Source organism: Heptranchias perlo, chromosome 26 (genome assembly GCF_035084215.1).
Source record: "Heptranchias perlo isolate sHepPer1 chromosome 26, sHepPer1.hap1, whole genome shotgun sequence".
NCBI classification, from domain to species: Eukaryota; Metazoa; Chordata; class Chondrichthyes; order Hexanchiformes; family Hexanchidae; genus Heptranchias; species Heptranchias perlo.
Genome location: NC_090350.1, coordinates 5,083,955 through 5,107,043, shown reverse-complemented (window position 1 = coordinate 5,107,043; position 23,089 = coordinate 5,083,955). Strand labels below are relative to the sequence as shown.

The 23,089-nt window shown below is 49.4% G+C and overlaps 1 protein-coding gene across 1 annotated transcript in view; it reads left to right on the top strand.

The window, feature by feature from the left end:
- The window catches only part of tinagl1 (tubulointerstitial nephritis antigen-like 1), a 130,339-nt gene that overhangs the window by 82,759 nt on the left and 24,491 nt on the right, over positions 1-23,089 (top strand). The window contains exons 7-9 of the mRNA XM_068006380.1: positions 5,667-5,817; positions 12,296-12,479; positions 18,405-18,450. Coding sequence (XP_067862481.1) covers positions 5,667-5,817; positions 12,296-12,479; positions 18,405-18,450 — 381 coding nt within the window. The remainder of the gene's footprint in view (positions 1-5,666; positions 5,818-12,295; positions 12,480-18,404; positions 18,451-23,089) is intronic.

The window sequence follows — 23,089 nt, the reverse complement described above, 5'->3', positions numbered from 1 at the left end:
GGTTATATCAGAGAGTTACAGTGAGGGTTGTGGGGTATATCAGAGTGTTACAGTGAGGGGTGTGGGGTATATCAGAGTATTACAGTGAGGGGTGTGGGGTATATCAGAGTGTTACAGTGAGGGGTGTGGGGTATATCAGAGTATTACAGTGAGGGGTGTGGGGTATATCAGAGTGTTACAGTGAGGTGTGTGGGGTATATCAGAGTGTTACAGTGAGGGGTGTGGGGTATATCAGAGAGTTACTGTGAGGGGTGTGGGGTATATCAGAGTGTTACAGTGAGGGGTGTGGGGTATATCAGAGTGTGCCAGTGAGGGGTGTGGGGTATATCAGAGTGTTACAGTGAGGGATGCGGGATATATCAGAGAGTTACAGTGAGTGGTGTGGGATCTATCAGAGTGGTACAGTGAGGGGTGTGGGGTATATTGGAGAGTTACAGTGAGGGATGTGTGGTATATCAGAGTGTTACAGTGAGGGGTGTGGGTTATGTCGGAGAGTTACAGTGAGGGTTGTGGGGTATATCGGAGAGTTACAGTGAGGAGTGTGGGGTATATCAGAGTGTTACAGTGAGGATTGTGGGGTATATCGGAGAGTTACAGCGAGGGGTGTGGGTCATATCAGCATGGGATATAACAGTATTAGGTGGTACGAGACTAAGTGAGAGTGCAAGAAAGTCTAAGACGGGTTTGCGGTGCATGTGGTGAACGCACGAGGCGTGGTAAACAAGGTCGGTGAGCTGCAGGTGCAAATAGCCACATGGGAATAAGATGTTGTGGTGATAACGGAGACCTGGCTCAAAAAAGGGCAGGATTGGGTACTAAATATTCCTGGATACAAGGTGTTCAGGAAAGATAGGGAAGGAAAGAAAGGAGGGGGAGGGGGGTGGTGGCAGTATTGATTAAGGAGAATATTGCAGTGCTGGAGAGAGAGGATGTCCTGGAGAGGTCAAAGACATAATCTATTTGGTTAGAGTTAAGGAACAATAGAGGTGCCATTACACCACTGGGTATATTCTATAGGCCACCAGTTAGTGGGAAGGAGATAGAGGAACAAATTTGCAGGAAATTACAGAGAGGTGCAAAAGCCATAGAGTAATGATAACAGGGGATTTCAACTATCCTAATATAGACTGGGATAACAATAATATAAGGGGCAAAGAGGGGGAGGAATTTTTGAAATGTGTTCAGGATAAGTTTTTTAACCAGTATGTTTCTGGCCCAACGAGGAAGGAGGCATTGCTGGACTTGGTTCTGGGGAATGAGACGGGCCAAGTGGAGCAAGTGTCAGTGGAGGAGCATTTAGGGAGCAGCGATCATAGTATCATAAGGTTTAGAATAGCTATGGAAAAGGACATGCACCACTCTAAGTAAATATACTCAATTGGAGGAGGGCCAATTTCAGTGGGATGAGATCAGATCTGGCCCGGGTAAATTGGAATCAAAGATTGGCAGGCAAAACTGTAATTGAACAGTGAGTGGCCTTTAAAGAGGAGATGGTTCGGGTTCAGTCTAGGTACATTCCCACAATGGAGAAAGGGAGGGCAACTAAAGCCAGAGCTCCCTGGATGACAAAATAGATAGTGAGTAAGATGAAATTGAAAAAAGGGGCGTATGACAGATATCAGGATGATAACACAAGTGAGAACCAGGCAGAATATAGGAAGTTCAGAGGGGAAGTGAAAAAGGAAATAAGAGGGGCAAAGAGAGAGTATGAGAATCGACTGGCAGACAATATAAAAGGGAATCCAGAAGTCTTCTTCAGGCAGTAGTAAGAGGAGGGGTGGGGCCAATTAGGGACCATAAAGGAGATCTACTCATGGAGGCAGAGGGGATGGCCGAGGTACTAAATGAGTACTTTGCATCTGTCTTTACCAAGGAAGAAGATGCTGCCAGAGTCTCAGTAAAGGAAGATATAGCTGAGATACTGGATGAGCTGAAAATTGATAAAGAGGAGGTACTAGAAAGGCTGGCTGTACTTAAAGAAGATAAGTCACCCGGTCCGGATGGGATGCATCCTAGATTGCTGAGGGAAGTAAGGGTGGAAATTACGGAGCTCCTGGCCATAATCTTCCAGACATCCGTAGATACTGGGGTGGTGCCAGAGGACTGGAGAATTGCAGATATTACACCCTTGTTCAAAAAAGGGTGTAAGGATAAACCCAGCAACTACAGGCCGGTCAGTTTAACCTCGGTGGTGGGGAAACTTTTAGAAACGATAATCTGGGACAGAATTAACAGTCACTTGGACGAGTGTGGATTGATCAGGGAAAGCCAGCATGGATTTGTTAAAGGCAAATCGTGTTTAACTAACCTGATATAGTTTTTTGATGAGCTAACAGAGAGGGTTGATGAGGGCAATGCAGTTGATGTGGTGTACATGGACTTTCAAAAGGCGTTTGATAAAGTGCCGCATGGTAGGCTTATCATCAAGATTGCGGCCCATGGAATAAAGGGGGCAGTAGCAACATGGATACAAAATTGGCTAAGTGACAGGAAACAGAGAGTAGTGGTGAATGGTTGTTTTTCAGACTGGAGGGAGGTATTCAGTGGTGTTCCCCAGGGGTCAGTGCTGGGACCACTGCTTTTCTTGATATATATTAATGACTTGGACTTGGGTGTTGAGGGCACAATTTCAAAATTTGCAGATGACACAAAACTTGGAAGGGTAATAAACAGTGAGGGGGATAGTGATAGACTACAAGAGGATATAGACAGGCTGGTGGAATGGGCGGACACGTGGCAGATGAAATTTAATGCAGAAAAATGTGAAGTGATACATTTCGGTAGGAAGAATGAGGAGAGACAATATAAACTAGAGGGCACAACTCTAAAAGGGGTACAGGAACAGAGAGATCTGGGGGTATATGTGCACAAATCGTTGAAAGTGGCAGGGCAGGTTGAGAAAGTGGTTAAAAAAGCACGCAGGATCCTGGGCTTTATAAATAGAGGCATAGAGTACAAAAGCAAGGAAGTCATAATGAACCATTATAAAATACTGGTTTGGTCACAACTGGAGTATTGTGTCCAGTTCTGGGCACCGCACTTTAGGAAAGATGTGACAGCCTTAGAGAGGGTGCAGAAGAGATTTACTAGAATGAATCCAGGGATGAGGGGCTTTAGTTACGTGGATAGACTGGAGAAGCTGGGGTTGTTCTCCTTGGAACAGAGACAGTTGAGAGGAGATTTGATCGAGGTCTTCAAAATCATGAAGGGTCCAGACAGAGTAGATAGAGAGAAACTGTTCCCATTGGTGGAAGGGTCAAGAACCAGAGGACACAGATTTAAGGTGATTGGCAAAGGAACCAAAGGTGACATGAGGAAAAACTTTTTTTACACAGTGAGTGGTTATGATCTGGAATGTACTGCCCGAGGGGGTGGTGGAGGCAGATTCAATCATGGCCTACAAAAGGAAACTGGATAGGTACTTGAAAGGAAAAAATTTGCAGGGCTATGGGGATAGGGCGGGGGAGTGGGACGAGCTGGATTGCTCTTGCATAGAGCCGGCGCGGACTCGATGGGCCGAATGGCCTCCTTCCTTGCTGTAACTTTTCTATGATTCTATGATATCAGAATGTTCTAGTAAGAGCTCTGGGGTGTGTTAGAATGTGTTTTATAGTGAGGGGTGTGGGGTATATCAGAGTGTTACAGTGAGGGGTGTGGGGTATATCGGAGTATTACAGTGAGGGGTGTGGGGTATATCAGAGTGTTACAGTGAGGGGTGTGGGGTATATCAGAGTGTTACAGTGAGGGGTGTGGGGTATATCGGAGTATTACAGTGAGGGATGTGGGTTGTATCAGAGAGTTACAGTGAGGTATATCAGAGAGTGTTACAGTGAGGGGTGTGGGGTATATCAGAGTGTTACAGTGAGGGGTGTGGGATATATCGGAGTGTTACAGTGAGGGGTGTGGGGTATATCGGAGTGTTACAGTGAGGGGTGTGGGATATATCAGAGTGTTACAGTGAGGGGTGTGGGGTATATCAGAGTGTTACAGTGAGGGGTGTGGGGTATATCAGAGTGTTACAGTGAGGGGTGTGGGGTATATCAGAGTGTTACAGTGAGGGGTGTGGGGTATATCAGAGAGTTACAGTGAGGGGTGTGGGTTGTATCAGAGAGTTACAGTGAGGGGTGTGGGGTATATCAGAGTGTTACAGTGAGGGGTGTGGGGTATATCAGAGTGTTACAGTGAGGGGTGTGGGGTATATCAGAGTGTTACAGTGAGGGATGTGGGTTGTATCAGAGAGTTACAGTGAGGTATATCAGAGAGTGTTACAGTGAGGGGTGTGGGGTATATCAGAGAGTGTTACAGTGAGGGGTGTGGGGTATATCAGAGTGTTACAGTGAGGGGTGTGGGATATATCGGAGTGTTACAGTGAGGGGTGTGGGGTATATCGGAGTGTTACAGTGAGGGGTGTGGGGTATATCAGAGTGTTACAGTGAGGGGTGTGGGGTATATCAGAGTGTTACAGTGAGGGGTGTGGGGTATATCAGAGTGTTACAGTGAGGGGTGTGGGGTATATCAGAGAGTTACAGTGAGGGGTGTGGGTTGTATCAGAGAGTTACAGTGAGGGGTGTGGGGTATATCAGAGTGTTACAGTGATGGGTGTGGGGTATATCAGAGAGTTACAGTGAGGGGTGTGGGGTATATCAGAGTGTTACAGTGAGGGGTGTGGGGTATATCAGAGTGTTACAGTGAGGGGTGTGGGGTATATCAGAGTGTTACAGTGAGGGGTGTGGGGTATATCAGAGAGTTACAGTGAGGGGTGTGGGGTATATCGGAGTGTTTCAGTGAGGGGTGTGGGGTATATCAGAGTGTTACAGTGAGGGGTGTGGGTTATATCAGAGAGTTACAGTGAGGGGTGTGGGATATATCAGAGTGTTTCAGTGAGGGGTGTGGGTTATATCAGAGAGTTACAGTGAGGGGTGTGGGGTATATCGGAGTGTTTCAGTGAGGGGTGTGGGTTATATCAGTGTTACAGTGAGGGGTGTGGGGTATATCAGAGTGTTACAGTGAGGGGTGTGGGTTATATCAGAGAGTTACAGTGAGGGGTGTGGGATATATCAGAGTGTTACAGTGAGGGGTGTGGGTTATATCAGAGAGTTACAGTGAGGGGTGTGGGATATATCAGAGTGTTTCAGTGAGGGGTGTGGGTTATATCGGAGTGTTTCAGTGAGGGGTGTGGGGTATATCAGAGTGTTACAGTGAGGGATGTGGGGTATATCAGAGTGTTACAGTGAGGGGTGTGGGGTATATCAGAGTGTTACAGTGAGGGGTGTGGGGTATATCAGAGTGTTACAGTGAGGGGTGTGGGTTGTATCAGAGAGTTACAGTGAGGGGTGTGGGTTATATCGGAGTGTTACAGTGAGGGGTGTGGGGTATATCAGAGTGTTACAGTGAGGGGTGTGGGTTATATCGGAGTGTTACAGTGAGGGGTGTGGGTTATATCGGAGTGTTTCAGTGAGGGGTGTGGGTTATATCGGAGTGTTTCAGTGAGGGGTGTGGGTTATATCAGAGAGTGACAGTGAGGGGTGTGGGTTATATCAGAGTGTTACAGTGAGGGGTGTGGGGTATATCGGAGTGTTTCAGTGAGGGGTGTGGGTTATATCGGAGTGTTACAGGTGGACGACAGTCGGGTGAGGTCTCTCTGATGGCTCTTTCTTTGTCCCTAGCTGTGGCATCCGACAGGATCTCCATCCAATCCATGGGCCACATGACAGCAGCTTTATCGCCACAGAATTTGATCTCGTGCAACACACGGAACCAGCGAGGCTGTAACGGTGGGCGTATCGACGGTGCCTGGTGGTATCTGAGGCGTCGAGGGTATGTACCGTCTGAGGTGGCGCCGTAATGTGCATTGGACCAGGGATTGTCTGTCACCAGGACCACAGCCAACACGCCTGGGTGTTTAAACTAGATCAGATGTACCAGGCTGTGCTACTAACAGTGGAGCACCAATTGCTGCCTCTCAGGGTCTGTAATCAGCTGGCACCAGGTGCATACTGGGCTTTTCTGCTTGTTCTGGGAACCTGACAAGCTGCTATTGATCCCCAGTTTCCGTGAAGGTTTTCGGGATCATCCAGAGAGTGTGGGATGGGAGTCATGTGTGGGCCCGGGCCAGCCATTGACGGCAGCTTCCCTTCCCATTGGTGAACCAGTTGGATTTTTATGCCAATCCAGCAGCTCTTTTGGTGCCAGCCCACCTGCCATGGTGGCGGTTGAACTGAGGACCTCTGTCTATCTTGCCTCATCCAGTGCCTTAACCACCAGACTATTGAAAAGCGAAGAAAGACTTGCATTTATATAGCGCCTTTCACAACCTCATGATGTTCCAAAGCGCTTTACAGCCAATGAAGTACTTTTGAAGTGTTGGCACTGTTGTAATGTTGGAAACATGGCAGCCAATTTGCACTCAGCAAGCTCTCACAAATAGCAATGAGTGAACTAACCAGATAATCTGTTTACGGGATGTTGGTTTTTGAGATAAATATTGGCCAGGACACCAGGGAGAACTCCCCTGCTCTTTTTTGAAATCATATCTTTTATGTTCGCCTGAGAGGGCAAATGTGGGCCTTGGTTTAACATCTCATCCTCAAGGCAGTCACCTCCGACAGTGCAACACTCCCTCAGTACTGCACTGAGTGTCAGCCTGGATTATGGGCTTAAGTCCCATGGAGTGGGACTTGAACCCACGACCTTTGGGCCTCAGAGACAAGAGTGCTCCCACTGAGCCACGGCTGATATCGAGCTACTAGTAACTATCATGAATGCTCTCAGCACAGAGACTCAGCAGCTGAGCAGGCAGATCAGGGACATGATGCAGAGTGTCCGCAATTTCTGGACGTGCACTCCCGCTGGCGAGGCTCCGACCCGGGAGTGGGGCTGTGATTTTTTTAACCCTGTAATATCCGCTCAGGCTGCCGTTTCCTGCGCAGTTTTTTTTCCCTCTCTGAGGGGAATTTTCTCACCTTTTGGGTGATGGGGGATCTTTATTTAAGGCTGTGGTGGGCACTGAACGGTCAAGTGTTGTGTGTTAAAGTTGTGGAGTGACACTCCACACAGGATTCCAGTCTGGCGCTCTCTCCTCCTGTACAGGATTGCTGACTCTGCTTCAGATACTTGAAGGGAAACCAGCCCCGCTCTTTCCTTCCCCCTCGCTCTGAGTATCAGATCATTGCAGCTGCCAAGCGATTGTGAATTTAAAAGCCTGCCTGGGGTCAGTGGCCAGCAGCTGAGTGTCGGGGTCACCGGGGGATCAGTGTGTGTGGGCAGTCGACAATATCACTAGAAACATGCTGACTGCATCCTGTGATCTGCACAGATCGCTCTCTCTCTCTCTCTTTCTCTCTCTCTCGCTCTCTCTCTCTCTCTTTCTCTCTCTCTCGCTCTCTCTTTCTCTCTCTCTCGCTCTCTCTCTCTCTCTCTCTGTCTGTCTCTTTCTCTCTCTCTCACTGTCTCTCTTTGTCTCTCTGTCTCTCTCTCTCTGTCTCTGTCTCAATTTCTCCTTTTGGTTAAATGCCTAATTTATCTCATTAGCCTTTTAGTTATAAATATTTCGTCAGTGAATTTGTAAACCAAAAAATGTTTCTGTCAAACCCAGGTACAAAAGGACGAATTGAATCTCTGACTTGCATAGTTTCACTGACACGTGGGCACGCTGGTGTCCTTGACTTTCAAACTAACGCCTCAGTTCTCAGTTGCCCAGTTTTATACATTTAACCCATTACCTCTCATTCTCCCTCGCTGGGCAGGCAGCAGGGGAACCTGAGCCCAGACCGGAGTCCCCACAGCCCAGACCGGAGACCCCCGGAGCCCAGACCGGAGTCCCCCGGAGCCCAGACCGGAGACCCCCGGAGCCCAGACCGGAGACCCCCGGAGCCCAGACCGGAGACCCCCGGAGCCCAGACCGGAGTCCCCACAGCCCAGACCGGAGACCCCGGAGCCCAGACCGGAGACCCCCGGAGCCCAGACCGGAGTCACCGCAGCCCAGACCGGAGTCCCCGCAGCCCAGACCGGAGTCCCCGCAGCCCAGACCGGAGTCCCCGCAGCCCAGACCGGAGACCCCCGGAGCCCTGACCGGAGTCCCCGCAGCCCAGACCGGAGTCCCCGCAGCCCAGACCGGAGACCCCCGGAGCCCAGACCGGAGTCCCCGCAGCCCAGACCGGAGACCCCGCAGCCCAGACCGGAGACCCCGCAGCCCAGACCGGAGACCCCGCAGCCCAGACCGGAGTCCCCGCAGCCCAGACCGGAGTCCCCGCAGCCCAGACCGGAGACCCCCGGAGCCCAGACCGGAGTCCCCGCAGCCCAGACCGGAGACCCCGCAGCCCAGACCGGAGTCCCCGCAGCCCAGACCGGAGACCCCGCAGCCCAGACCGGAGACCCCCGCAGCCCAGACCGGAGTCCCCGCAGCCCAGACCGGAGACCCCCGGAGCCCAGATCGGAGTCCCCGCAGCCCAGACCGGAGACCCCCGGAGCCCAGACCGGAGACCCCGCAGCCCAGACCGGAGACCCCGCAGCCCAGACCGGAGTCCCCGCAGCCCAGACCGGAGTCCCCGCAGCCCAGACCGGAGTCCCCCGGAGCCCAGACCGGAGTCCCCGCAGCCCAGACCGGAGTCCCCGCAGCCCAGACCGGAGTCCCCCGGAGCCCAGACCGGAGTCCCCGCAGCCCAGACCGGAGACCCCCGGAGCCCAGACTGGAGTCCCCCGGAGCCCAGATCGGAGTCCCCGCAGCCCAGACCGGAGTCCCCCGGAGCCCAGATCGGAGTCCCCCGGAGCCCAGACCGGAGTTCCTACAGCCCATGCCAGAGTCCCCGCAGCCCACACGGAGTCCCCGCAGCCCAGACCGGGGACCCCAGAGCCCAGACCGGAGATCCCGCAGCCCAGACCGGAGACCCCAGAGCCCAGACGGGGGACCCCAGAGCCCAGACCGGAGACTGGTGCAGTCCACACTGGGGATCAGCAGACAGCACACTCAGGCAATCAGCCCCAGCCCGTTACCCGGCCTCTCACTGGGCCGACTGATCTCCTCTTTGGTTACCCATTGGTGTAAAGGCCATGTTTTCACGTGCTTCAGTTATTTCCCTGCAGTACAAATCTTGGGTTGACCTGCAGCATCAGGTACTGCAGCAGGTGTCCCACTGCACTCTCAGTGGATCTGCTTGTTTTCATGTATTTATGGACACAACCTTTGGGTTTTGGTTTTTACAGAAAACCAGACGGAACTGCAGAATGTGATCCATAAAACGCTGCTTAAAAATCCCATCTTATGAAAACAGGATTGAACTTATTCAGTCACCATTAGCCAGCCGTCCTCATCACAGGTCTAAACCGAGGGTTGGTCACTGTTTTAGGGGTGCTGTCAGTCTTTATTAGAAGGAAAGCCTTGCATTTATACAGTGCTTTTCACAACCTCAGGATGTCCCAAAGTGCTTTACGGCCAATGAAACACTTTTGAAGTGTAGTCACTGTTGTAATGTAGAAATCACAGCCACCAATCTGCGCACAGCAAGATCCCACAAACAGCAATGTGATAATGACCAGATCATCTGTTTTAGTGATGTTGGTTGAGGGATAAATATTGGCCAGGACACCGAGGAGAACTCCCCTGCTCTTCTTTAAATAGTGTCATGGGATATTTTACTTACACCTGAGAGGGCAGACGGGGCCTCGGTTTAACATCTCATCCGAAAGACGGCACCTCTCTAGGCACTCCCTTAGTTCTGCACTGGAGTGTCAGGCTGGATTATGGGCTCAAGACCTTGGAGTGGGACTACGAACCCGCAACCATCTGACTCAGAGGCCAGCGTGCTACCCACTGAGCCACCTCCACAGATGAGTAGGCTGGCCTGGAGCCAGTCCTCTGTTCCCTGTAACATTCCTCCATCCAGGATGGCAAACAGCTTATCTTTTCCTGGGCATCTCCCGTTGCTGTTCCAACTGTGTTGAGTGGGAGGTTCCAGTTTCTCCTCGAGGTTGCTGACTGTTACTGCACACATGATGTCAGCAGCCCTCAGCCAGGCGGCCAGTCTTCCTGTGAGCGCTTGGACTGAGTATCGATAGGATACCGACAGTCTCTCCTCTCTCCAGGCCAAGGACACTGAGACCAATCGCCAGTCCTCTGACTGAGGTCAGCTCGCTTAACATAGACCATCTGGATATCCCTTTACGACAGCACCACAGGGGCAGTGCATTGATACACTGAGCCAGAATAAGGTTTCCTTCGCCTCCGCGATCTCCTCCTCTCTCTGTAGTCTTTGAAATGAGTGACTCCACCATCGTCGTCCGACACCTCTCCTCCATTGACCAGCTCAGTGAGACTGTCCTCACTCGCTTCCACTCTCACTTGTCCAATTGTAGCTTGAGCATCTCCAGCAATGGCTTCTCTTCCTGCCCACTGCACCGTTACCCCTGAGACCCATCCTTGGCCCTTTCTCATTCCTCAGCTACAAGTTGCCCCTTGGTGACATCATCCGCAGCCATGGGGTCAGGTTCCAGATATACACTGATGACACCCAGCTCTATCCACCACCTCTGTCAACCCCTCCACTGCCTCTGTGTTGTCAGGCTGCTTGTCTGATATCCAGTCTCGGATGTGCTGCAATTTCCTCCAGTTAAATATTGGGAAGACCGAAGCCATTGACTTCGGTCCCCGCCACAAACTCCGTTCCTTACCCACCGACTCCACCCTTCTCCCTGGCCACTGTCTGAGGCTGAACCAGACCATTCACGACCTCGTCATCCGATTTGACCCTGAGGTGAGCCTCTGACCCCATATCCGTTCCATCGCCCAGACCGCCTACTTCCACCTCCGTAACATCACCCGTCTCTGCCCCTGCCTCAGCTCATCTGCTGCTGAAACCCTCATCCAGGCCTTTGTTACCTTTAGACTCGACTATTCTAATACTCTCCTGGCCGACCTTCCATTCCCCACCCTCCGTAAACTTCAGCTCATCCAACATTCTGCCCGTATCCTATCCCACACCAAGTCCCGCTCACCCATGGTCCCTGTCTTTTTGACCTACATTGGTCCCCCCATGGCCTTAATTTTAAAATTCTCATCCTTGTATTTAAATCCCTCTATAACCGCGCCCCTCCCTATCTCTGTAACCTCTTACAGCCCTACAACAACCTCCCTCCCCCCTCCCACCCCACTCTCCGAACTCTCCGTTCCTCTCACTTGGCCTCTTGTCCATCACCCCCTCCCTTCGCTCCACCGTTGGCAGCCGTGCCTTCAGCCGCCAAGGCTCTACGCTCTGGAATTCCCTCCCTAAACCTCTTCCCCTCTCCACCTCACTCAAGCTTTAAGACTCCCTTTAAAACCTACCTCTACAACCTTTGCTCACACTTCATGATATCTCCCTCTTTGGCTGGGTGAGCAGTTTTCTTTGCCTCTGTGAAGCACATCAGGATGTTTTTCTACATTAAAGGCACTGTATAAATGTAAGTTGTTGTTGTTCTAAAGAAAGGAGAACTTGCATTTATATAGCACCTTTCACATCCTCAGGATGTCACAAACACTTCACAGCCAATGAAGTACTTTTGAAGTGTAGTCACTGTTATTTTGTGGGCAAACGCGGTGGCCAATTTGCGCACAGCAAGATCCCACAAATAGCAACGAACTAACTTACCAGAATGTTTTTTGTGTCATTGTTCAAGGGATAAATATTGGCCAGGACATCAGAACTCATTGCTGTTCTTCGAATAGTGCTGTGGGATCTATTATGTCCACCTGAGCAGCTGGACAGAGCCTCAGATTAACAGCTCATCCAAAAGACGGCACCTCCAATAGTGCAGCACCCCCTCAGTACTGCACTGGGAGTATCAGACTGGATTATGTGCAAGTCTCTGAAGTGGGACTTGAACCCATGACTTTCAGACTCAGAGGAGAGAATTCTACCACTGAGCCACGGCTGACATTCATAGAGGTGTAAATGGCCACTAATCACCTCTTGCAGGCCATAAACTCTTGATTTGAGAAGACAATATGGGGAACGAGTCTCACCAGTGTGTTGCATGGTGTGACCGAGTACCATCACCTCAAACTTAAACAAATCCTGACATAATGTAGCTCAGAGTGGATTGGAATAGTATCCAAACTTCCAGGAACAAGAGTAATGACCTCATTGTGACTAATTAATTAATTAACTAACCATTAATATAATTAACCCTTGACAGAGATGCAGTGACCTGGGGCGTGTCAGTAATTTAGTTGCAGTAGATGTGTAGTGTTGGATATTTTTCTTGATCAGGACTCCTTGTTTAAAGGCTCCGGCCTCATCCCTTTCTGTTTTTCTCATTCTAGGGTGGTGTCCGACTCCTGCTACCCGTTCTCCAGCTCAGACAGTCACCAGCTCAGTAATCAGTGCATGATGTCCACTCGGTCAGCAGGCCGAGGAAAGAGGCAGGCGACAATGCCCTGTCCCAATCCCTACACCCACACCAACCAGATCTACCAGTCCACGCCCCCTTACCGACTCTCCAGCAACGTGAGTACCTCAGGGCCAAGCCCACTCCAGCCCGTCTCTCCTGCTCCTGTCCTCAGGCTTCATGCTCTCTCTATCAGTGAGGCTCTGTCTAAAGGTGACAAGGACACAGGGAACTCATAAAATCATAGAATGGTTACAGCACAGAAGGAGGCCATTCAGTCCATCTAGCCCGTGCTGGCTCTTTGTAAGAGCATTCCAGTTAGTCCCATTCTCCCACTCTTACCCCGTAGCCCTGCAATTTTTTTCTCTTCAAATATTTATCAAATTCCTTTTTGAAAGTCATGATTGAATTTGCTTCCACCACCCTTTCAGGCAGCGCATTCCCGATCATAACCACTCGCTGCGTAAAAACATGTTTCCTCAAATCGCTTTTGGTTCTTTTGCCAATCACCTTAAATCTGTGTCCTCTGGTTCTCGACCCTTCCGCCAATGGGAACAGTTTCTCTTTATTTATTTTATCTAAACCCTTCATGCAGCTAACAGGAAGAAAATGCTTTCTGACACTTTGTGCCCAGCTAGTGAGTCAATTACTTAAACCCAACTCGCTGCAGTTAATTTACCCATTGTCGATCTCATTTCACCCACACTCTGACTGATTTTATAATACAGTTCAGTTCAGTTATTCCTTTAATGGAAACAACATATTCGTGTTTGCCTCACTCCATAAGGTGGGTAAACCCTTCCAGCAGACTCCATCCCACTGCCAGAACCAGCAACATCTCCCTGTCAGGCCTCTGTGTACCATCGGAGTCAGTAAATCCCCCCATCGGAGTCAGTAACTCCCCCCATCGGAGTCAGTAACTCCCCCCATCGGAGTCAGTAACTCCCCCCATCGGAGTCAGTAACTCCCCCCATCTGAGTCAGTAACTCCCCCCATCGGAGTCAGTAACTCCCCCCATCGGAGTCAGTAACTCCCCCCCATCGGAGTCAGTAACTCCCCCCATCGGAGTCAGTAACTCCCCCCCATCGGAGTCAGTAACTCCCCCCATCGGAGTCAGTAACTCCCCCCCATCGGAGTCAGTAACTCCCCCCCATCGGAGTCAGTAACTCCCCCCATCGGAGTCAGTAACTCCCCCCCATCGGAGTCAGTAACTCCCCCCATCGGAGTCAGTAACTCCCCCCATCGGAGTCAGTAACTCCTCCAATCAGGGATCCCCCTTTCCTTCAGCCTTAGCTGTTGTTTTAGTGACCTCTCACAACCTGCAGTATTAAATTTAGATGTGTAAGATTTATTCTGTGCCCGCTGTGATTCAGTGGGATGTAATCAGTGTCACTGATGTATCAATCCAGGGTTTCTCGTGAATTACAAAGAACAGGAGACAACTTGAGCAAGTTAACGGGAACAGAATGAAAAGGAGTCAGCTCCTATAGCTCCGCCCATCTCTCCCATTTATTCATGGGACCAGACACAGTTATAATACCACTTGCCTGTCCCAGCTCCCTATCAGGGCCTGGGACCAGCCCGATCTCCCATCTCCCTATCAGGGCCTGGGACCAGCCCGATCTCCCATCTCTCTATCAGGGCCTGGGACCAGCCTGATCTCCCATCTCCCTATCAGGGCCTGGGACCAGCCCGATCTCCCATCTCTCTATCAGGGCCTGGGACCAGCCCGATCTCCCAGCTCTCTATCAGGGCCTGGGACCAGCCCGATCTCCCATCTCCCTATCAGGGCCTGGGACCAGCCCGATCTCCCATCTCCCTATCAGGGCCTGGGACCAGCCCAATGCCTCTGCTCTCTATCAGGGCCTGGGACCAGCCTGCAGTGAGGTTTGTGTTCGAGAGCAATAATGTTTGGGTTAGGGAGCAATGAGGTTTAGTTATGGAGCCGTGATATTTAGTTAGCGAGTGATGAGATTTAATTAGAGAGCAATAATGATTTTGTTAGGGAGCAATAATGTTTGGGTCTGGGAGCAATAATGTTTGGGTTAGAGAGCAATGATATTTATTTAGAGAGCAATGAGGTTTACTGAGGGAGCAATGAGATTTTATTAGAGCAATGAATCATAAAATCTTACAGCAAAGAAGGAGGCCATTCGGCCCATCGAGCCTGTGACAGCTCTCTGTAAGAGCAATCCAGTTGGTCCCATTCTGCTCTTTCCCCTTAGTCCTGCAAAGTTTTTCCTTTCAAATATTTATCCAATTCCTTTTTGAAAGCCACGATTGAATCTGCTTCCACCGCCCTTTCAGGCAGCGCATTCCAGGTCATAACTACTCGCTGTGTAAAAAAGTTTTTCCTCATGTCGTCTTTGGTTCTTTTGCCAATCACCTTAAATCTGTGTCCTCTGGTTCTCGACCCTTCCACCAATGGGAACAATTTCTCTTCATTTACTTTATCTAAACCCTTCATGATTTTGAACACTTCTATCAAATCTCCTCTTAACCTTCTCTGTTCTAAGGAGAACAACCCCAGCTTCTCCAGTCTCTCCACATAACTGAAGTCCCTCATCCCTGGAATCATTCTGGTAAACCTTTTCTGAACTGTCTGTAAGGCGTTCACATCCTTCCTAAAATGCGGTGCCCAGAATTGGACACAATACTCCAGTTGTGGCCGAACCAGTGTTTTATAAAGATTCAACATAACTTCCTTGCTTTTGTACTCTATAGCTCTATTTATAAATTCCAGGACCCCGTATGCTTTTTTAACCGCTTTCTCAACCTGTCCTGCCACGTTTAAGATTTGTGCACATATACCCCCAGATCTCTCTGTTCCTGCACCCCTTTTAGAATTGTACCAATTAGTTTATATTGCCTCTCCTCATTTTCCTGCCAAAATATATCACTTCACACTTCTGTACATTAAATTTCATCTGCCACGTGTCCGCCCATTCCACCAGCCTGTCTATGTCCTCTTGAAGTCTATCACTATACTCCTCATTGTTTACTACCCTTCCAAGTTTTGTGTCATCTGCAAATTTTGAAATTGTGCCCTGCACCCAAGTCGAAGTCATTAATATATATCAAAAGAGCAGTGGTCCTAGTACCGACCCCTGGGGAACACCACTGTACACCTCCCTCCAGTTTGAAAAACAACCGTTCACCACTACTCTCTGTGTCCTGTCACTTAACCAATTTTGTATCCATGCTGCCTTTTATTCCATGGGCTTAATTTTGCTGACAAGCCCATTGTGTTGCACTTTATCAAACAGCTTTTGAAAGTCCTTATACTTCCTATACATCACAAGGATCGGTGTTTGGGCCTCAGCTAATTACACTCCATATTAATGACTTAGATGAGGGGACTGAGTGTAATGTATCCAAGTTTGCTGATGATACAAAGCTAGGTGGGAAAGTAAGCTGTGAGGAGGACACAAAGAGTCTGCAAAGGGATATAGACAGGTTGAGTGAGTGGGAAAGAAGGTGGCAGATGGAGTATAATGTGGGGAAATGTGAAATTATCCACTTTGGTCGGAAGAATAGAAAAACAGAATATTTTTTAAATGGTGAGAAACTATTAAATGTTGGTGTTCAGAGAGATTTGGGTGTTACAGAAAGTTTGTATGCAGGTACAGCAAGCAATTAGAAAAACAAATGACATGTTGGCCTTCATTGCAAGGGGGTTGGAGAATAAGAGTAAGGAAGTCTTACTACAATTGTACAGGGCTTTGGTGAGACCTCACCTGGAGTACTGTGTACAGTTTTGATCTCCTTATCTAGGGAAGGATATACTTGCCTTAGAGGCGGTGCAACGAAGGTTCACTAGATTGATTCCTGGGATGAGAGGATTGTCTTATCAGGAGAGGTTGAGTAGAATGGACCTATACTCTTTGGAGTTTAGAAGAATGAGGGATGATCTCACTGAAACAGGACAAATCCAATCTGGCCAATTACCGCCCCATCAGTCCAATCTCAATCATCAGCAAAGTGATGGAAGGTGCCTTCGACAGTGCTATCAAGCGGCACTTACTCACCAATAACCTGCTCACCGATGCTCAGTTTGGGTTCCACCAGGACCACTCGGCTCCAGACCTCATTACAGCCTTGGTCCAAACATGAACAAAAGAGCTGAATTCCAGAAGTGAGGTGAAAGTGACTGCCCTTGACATCAACGCAGCATTTGACCGAGTGTGGCACCAAGGAGCCCTAGTAAAATTGGAGTCAATGGGAATCAGGGGGAAAACTCTCCAGTGGCTGGAGTCATACCTAGCACAAAGGAAGATGGTGGTGGTTGTTGGAGGCCAATCCTCTCAGCCCCTGGACACTGCTGCAGGAGTTCCTCAGGGCAGTGTCCGAGACCCAACCATCTTCAGCTGCTTCATCAATGACCTTCCCTCCATCATAAGGTCAGAAATGGGGATGTTCGCTGATGACTGCACAGTGTTCAGTTCCATTCGCAACCCCTCAGACAATGAAGCAGTCCGTGCCCGCATGCAACAAGACCTGGACAACATCCAGGCTTGGGCTGATATGTGGCAAGTAACATTCGCGCCAGATAAGTGCCAGGCAATGACCATCTCCAACAAGAGAGAGTCTAACCACTTTCCCTTGACATTCAACGGCATTAGCATCGCCAAATCCCCCACCATCAACATCCTGGGGGTCACCTTTGACCAGAAACTTAACTGGAGCAGCCACATAAATACTGTGGCTACAAGAGCAGGTTAGAGGCTGGGTATTCTGCGGTGAGTGACTCACCTCCTGACTCCCCAAAGCCTTTCCACCATCTACAAGGCACAAGTCAGGAGTGTGATCGAATACTCTCCACTTGCCTGGATGAGTGCAGCTCCAACAACACTCAAGAAGCTTGACTCCATCCAGGACAAAGCAGCCCACTTGATTGGCACCCCATCCACCACCCTAAACATTCACTCCCTTCACCACCGGCGCACTGTGGCTGCAGTGTGTACCATCCACAGGATGCACTGCAGCAACTCGCCAAGGCTTCTTCGACAGCACCTCCCAAACCCGCGACCTCTACCACCTAGAAGGACAAGGGCAGCAGGCACATGGGAACAACACCACCTGCATGTTCCCCTCCAAGTCACACACTATCCCGACTTGGAAATATATCACCGTTCCTTCATCGTCGCTGGGTCAAAATCCTGGAACTCCCTTCCTAACAGCACTGTGGGAGAACCGTCACCACACAGACTGCAGCGGTTCAAGAAGGCGGCTCACCACCACCTTCTCAAGGGCAATTAGTGATGGGCAATAAATGCCGGCCTCGCCAGCGACGCCCACATCCCATGAACGAATTAAAAGAACAAGATTTTGAAGGCGCTTGACAGGGTAGATGCTGAGAGGTTGTTTCCCATGGCTGGAGAGTCTAGAACTAGGGGGCATAGTCGCAGGATAAGGGGTCGGCCATTTAGGACTGAGATGAGGAGGAATTTCTTCCTCAGAGGGTTGTGAATCTTTGCAATTCTCTACCCCAGAGGGCTGTGGATGCTCAGTCATTGAATATATTCAAGCCTGAGATTGAAAGTTTTTTGGACTCTAGGGGAATCAAGGGATATGGGGATCGGTGGGAAAGTGGAGTTGAGGTCGAAGATCAGCCATGATCTGATTGAATGGCGGAGTAACTCGAGGGGCCGCATGGCCTACTCCTGCTCATATTTCTCATATACACAATATCAACTGCATTGCCCTCATCAACCCTCTTTGTTAACTCATCAAAAAACTCTATCAAGTGAGTTAAACACGATTTGCCTTTAACAAATCCGTGCTGGCTTTCCTTTATGAATCCACTTGTCCAAGTGACTATTAACTTTGTTCTGGATTATCATTTCTCAAAACTTCCCCACCTCCGAGAATCTTTGAATCTACGATTCTGTGATTCGATGAATGAGGTTTAGTGAGAGTGCAATGATGTTCAGTTAGGCAGGAATGATATATAATTCGGGAACAATGAGATTTAGTGAGGGAGCAATCAGTGTTGCCTTTCTTTTTGTTGTAATTTAAATTTTCTTCAATTATTTATCCAACAGGAGAAGGAAGTAATGAAAGAAGTGATGGAGAGTGGGCCCGTACAAGGTAAGAGATTCAGTGCAGCCAAAGTGGTTTGGAGCAAATTCAGTCCATTCGTTGGGGAGTTGTAGTAAGGACAGGCCACAGGTTTAAATATAGTAGGAGCCAGATAAACATAAAACATCCCTCACTGGAACACTCTCTGATATACCCCACACCCCTCACTGTAACACTCTGATATACCCCACACCCCTCACTGTAACACTCTGATATACCCCACACCCCTCACTATCACTCTCTGATATACCCCACACCCCTCACTGTAACACTCTGATATACCCCACACCCCTCACTGTCACTCTCTGATATACCCCACACCCCTCACTGTAACACTCTGATATACCCCACACTCCTCACTATCACTCTCTGATATACCCCACACCCCTCACTATCACTCTCTGATATACCCCACACCCCTCACTGTAACACTCTGATATACCCCACACTCCTCACTATCACTCTCTGATATACCCCACACCCCTCACTGTCACTCTCTGATATACCCCCCACCCCCCACTGTAACACTCTGATATACCCCACACCCCTCACTGTCACTCTCTGATATACCCCACACCCCCCACTGTAACACTCTGATATACCGCACACCCCTCACTGTCACTCTCTGATATACCCCACACCCCTCACTGTCACTCTCGGATATACCCCACACCCCTCACTGTCACTCTCTGATATACCCCACACCCCTCACTGTAACACTCTGATATACCGCACACCCCTCACTGTCACTCTCTGATATACCCCACACCCCTCACTATCACTCTCTGATATACCCCACACCCCCCACTATAACACTCTGATATACCGCACACCACTCACTGTCACTCTCTGATATACCCCACACCCCTCACTGTAACTCTCTGATATACCCCACACCCCTCACTGTAACACTCTGATATACCCCACACCCCTTACTGTAACTCTGTGATATACTCCACACCCCTCACTGTAACTCTGTGATATACCCCACACCCCTCACTGTAACACTCTGATATATCCCACAACCCTCACTGTAACACTCTGATATATCCCACACCCCACACTGTAACTCTCTGATATACCCCACACCCCTCACTGTAACTCTCTGATATACCCCACACCCCTCACTGTAACACTCTGAGAGACCCCACACCCCTCACTGTAACACTCTGATATATCCCACACCCCTCATTGTAACTCTCTGATATACCCCTCACCCCTCATTGTAACTCTCTGATATACCCCACACCCTACACTGTAACACTCTCTGATATACCCCACACCCCTCACTGTAACACTCTGATATACCCCACACCCCTCACTGTAACACTCTCTGATATACCCCTCACCCCTCACTGTAACACTCTGATATACCCCACACCCCTCACTGTAACACTCTCTGATATACCCCACACCCCTCACTGTAACACTCTGATATACCCCACACCCCTCACTGTAACACTCTGATATACCCCTCACCCCTCACTGTAACTTTCTGATATAGCCCACACCCCTCACTGTAACACTCCTTGATATACCCCACACCCCTCACTGAAACACTCTGATATACCCCACACCCCTCACTGTAACTCTCTGATATACCCCACACCCCTCACTGTAACTCTCTGATTTACCCCACACCCCTCACTGTAACACTCTGAGAGACCCCACACCCCTCACTGTAACACTCTGATATACCCCACACCCCTACACTGTAACTCTCTGATTTACCCCACACCCCTCACTGTAACACTCTGATATACCCCACACCCCTACACTGTAACTCTCTGATTTACCCCACACCCCTCACTGTAACACTCTGAGAGACCCCACACCCCTCACTGTAACTCTCTGATATACCCCACACCCCTCACTGTAACTCTCTGATAATCCGCACACCCCTCACTGTAACACTCTGATATACCCCACACCCCTCACTGTAACACTCTGATATACCCCACACCCCTCACTGTAACACTCTGATATACCCCACACCCCTCACTGTAACACTCCCTGATATAGAATCATAGAATCATAGAAGTTACAACATGGAAACAGGCCCTTCGGCCCAACATGTCCATGTCGCCCAGTTTATACCACTAAGCTAGTCCCAATTGCCTGCACTTGGCCCATATCCCTCTATACCCATCTTACCCATGTAACTGTCCAAATGCTTTTTAAAAGACAAAATTGTACCCGCCTCTACTACTGCCTCTGGCAGCTCGTTCCAGACACTCACCACCCTTTGAGTGAAAAAATTGCCCCTCTGGACCCTTTTGTATCTCTCCCCTCTCACCTTAAATCTATGCCCCCTCGTTATAGACTCCCCTACCTTTGGGAAAAGATTTTGACTATCGACCTTATCTATGCCCCTCATTATTTTATAGACTTCGATAAGATCACCCCTTAACCTCCTGCTCTCCAGGGAAAAAAGTCCCAGTCTGTCTAACCTCTCCCTGTAAGTCAAACCATCAAGTCCCAGTAGCATCCTAGTAAATCTTTTCTGCACTCTTTCTAGTTTAATAATATCCTTTCTATAATAGGGTGACCAGAACTGTACACAGTATTCCAAGTGTGGCCTCACCAATGCCCTGTACAACTTCAACAAGACATCCCAACTCCTGCATTCAATGTTCTGACCAATGAAACCAAGCATGCTGAATGCCTTCTTCACCACCCTATCCACCTGTGACTCCACTTTCAAGGAGCTATGAACCTGTACTCCTAGATCTCTTTGTTCTATAACTCTCCCCAACGCCCTACCATTAACGGAGTAGGTCCTGGCCCGATTCGATCTACCAAAATGCATCACCTCACATTTATCTAAATTAAACTCCATCTGCCATTCATCGGCCCACTGGCCCAATTTATCAAGATCCCGTTGCAATCCTAGATAACCTTCTTCACTGTCCACAATGCCACCAATCTATCCCACACCCCTCACTGTAACACTCTGAGACACCCCACACCCCTCACTGTAACTCTCTGAAATACCCCACACCCCTCACTGTAACACTCTGATATACCCCACACCCCTCACTGTAACACTCTCTGATATATCCTACACCCCTCACTGTAACACTCTGATATACCCCTCACCCCTCACTGTAACTCTCTGATATAGCCCACACCCCTCACTGTAACACTCCTTGATAGACCCCACACCCCTCACTGTAACACTCTGATATACCCCACACCCCTCACTGTAACTCTCTGATACAACCCACACCCCTCACTGTAACTCTCTGATATACCCCACACCCGACACTGTAACTCTCTGATTTACACAACACCCCTCACTGTAACTCTCTGATATACCCCACACCCCTCACTGTAACACTCTGATATACCCCACACCCTACACTGTAACTCTCTGATTTACCCCACACCCCTCACTGTAACTCTCTGATATACCCCACACCCTAAACTGTAACTCTCTGATTTACCCCACACCCCTCACTGTAACACTCTGATATACCCCACACCCCTCACTTTAACTCTCTGATATACCCCACACCCCTCACTGTAACACCCCCTGAAGTACCCCACACCCCTCCCTGTTAAACTCCGATATACCCCACACGCCTCACTGTAACACTCTCTGATATACCCCACACCCCTCACTGTAACACTCCCTGATTTACCCCACACCCCTCACTGTAACTCTCTGATATATCCCACACCCCTCACTGTAACTCTCTGATATATCCCACACCCCTCACTGTAACACTCTCTGATATACCCCACACCCCTCACTGTAACACTCTGATATACCCCACACCCCTCACTGTAACACTCTGATATACCCCACACCCTACACTGTAACTTTCTGATTTACACCACACCCCTCACTGTAACACTCTGATATACCCCACACCCTACACTGTAACTCTCTAATATACCCCACACCCCTCACTGTAACACTCTGATATACCCCACACCCCTCACTGTAACTCTCTGATATATCCCACACCCCTCACTGTAACACTCTGATATATCCCACACCCCTCACTGTAACACTCTGATATACCCCACACCCTACACTGTAACTCTCTGATTTACCCCACACCCCTCACTGTAACTCTCTGATATACCCCACACCCTACACTGTAACTCTCTGATTTACCCCACACCCCTCACTGTAACACTCTCTGATATACCCCACACCCCTCACTGTAACACTCTCTGATATACCCCACACCCCTCACTGTAACACTCTCTGATATACCCCACACCCCTCACTGTAACACTCTGATATACCCCTCACCCCTCACTGTAACTCTCTGATATACCCCACAACCTACACTGTAACTCTCTGATATACCCCACACCCCTCACTGTAACACTCTGATATACCCCACACCCCTCACTTTAACTCTCTGATATACCCCACACCCCTCACTGTAACACCCCCTGAAGTACCCCACACCCCTCCCTGTTAAACTCCGATATACCCCACACCCCTCACTGTAACACTCTCTGATATACCCCACACCCCTCACTGTAACACTCTCTCATACATCCCACACCCCTCACTGTAACTCTCTGATATACCCCACACCCCTCACTGTAACACTCTGATATACCCCACACCCTACACTGTAACTTTCTGATTTACCCCACACCCCTCACTGTAACACTCTGATAT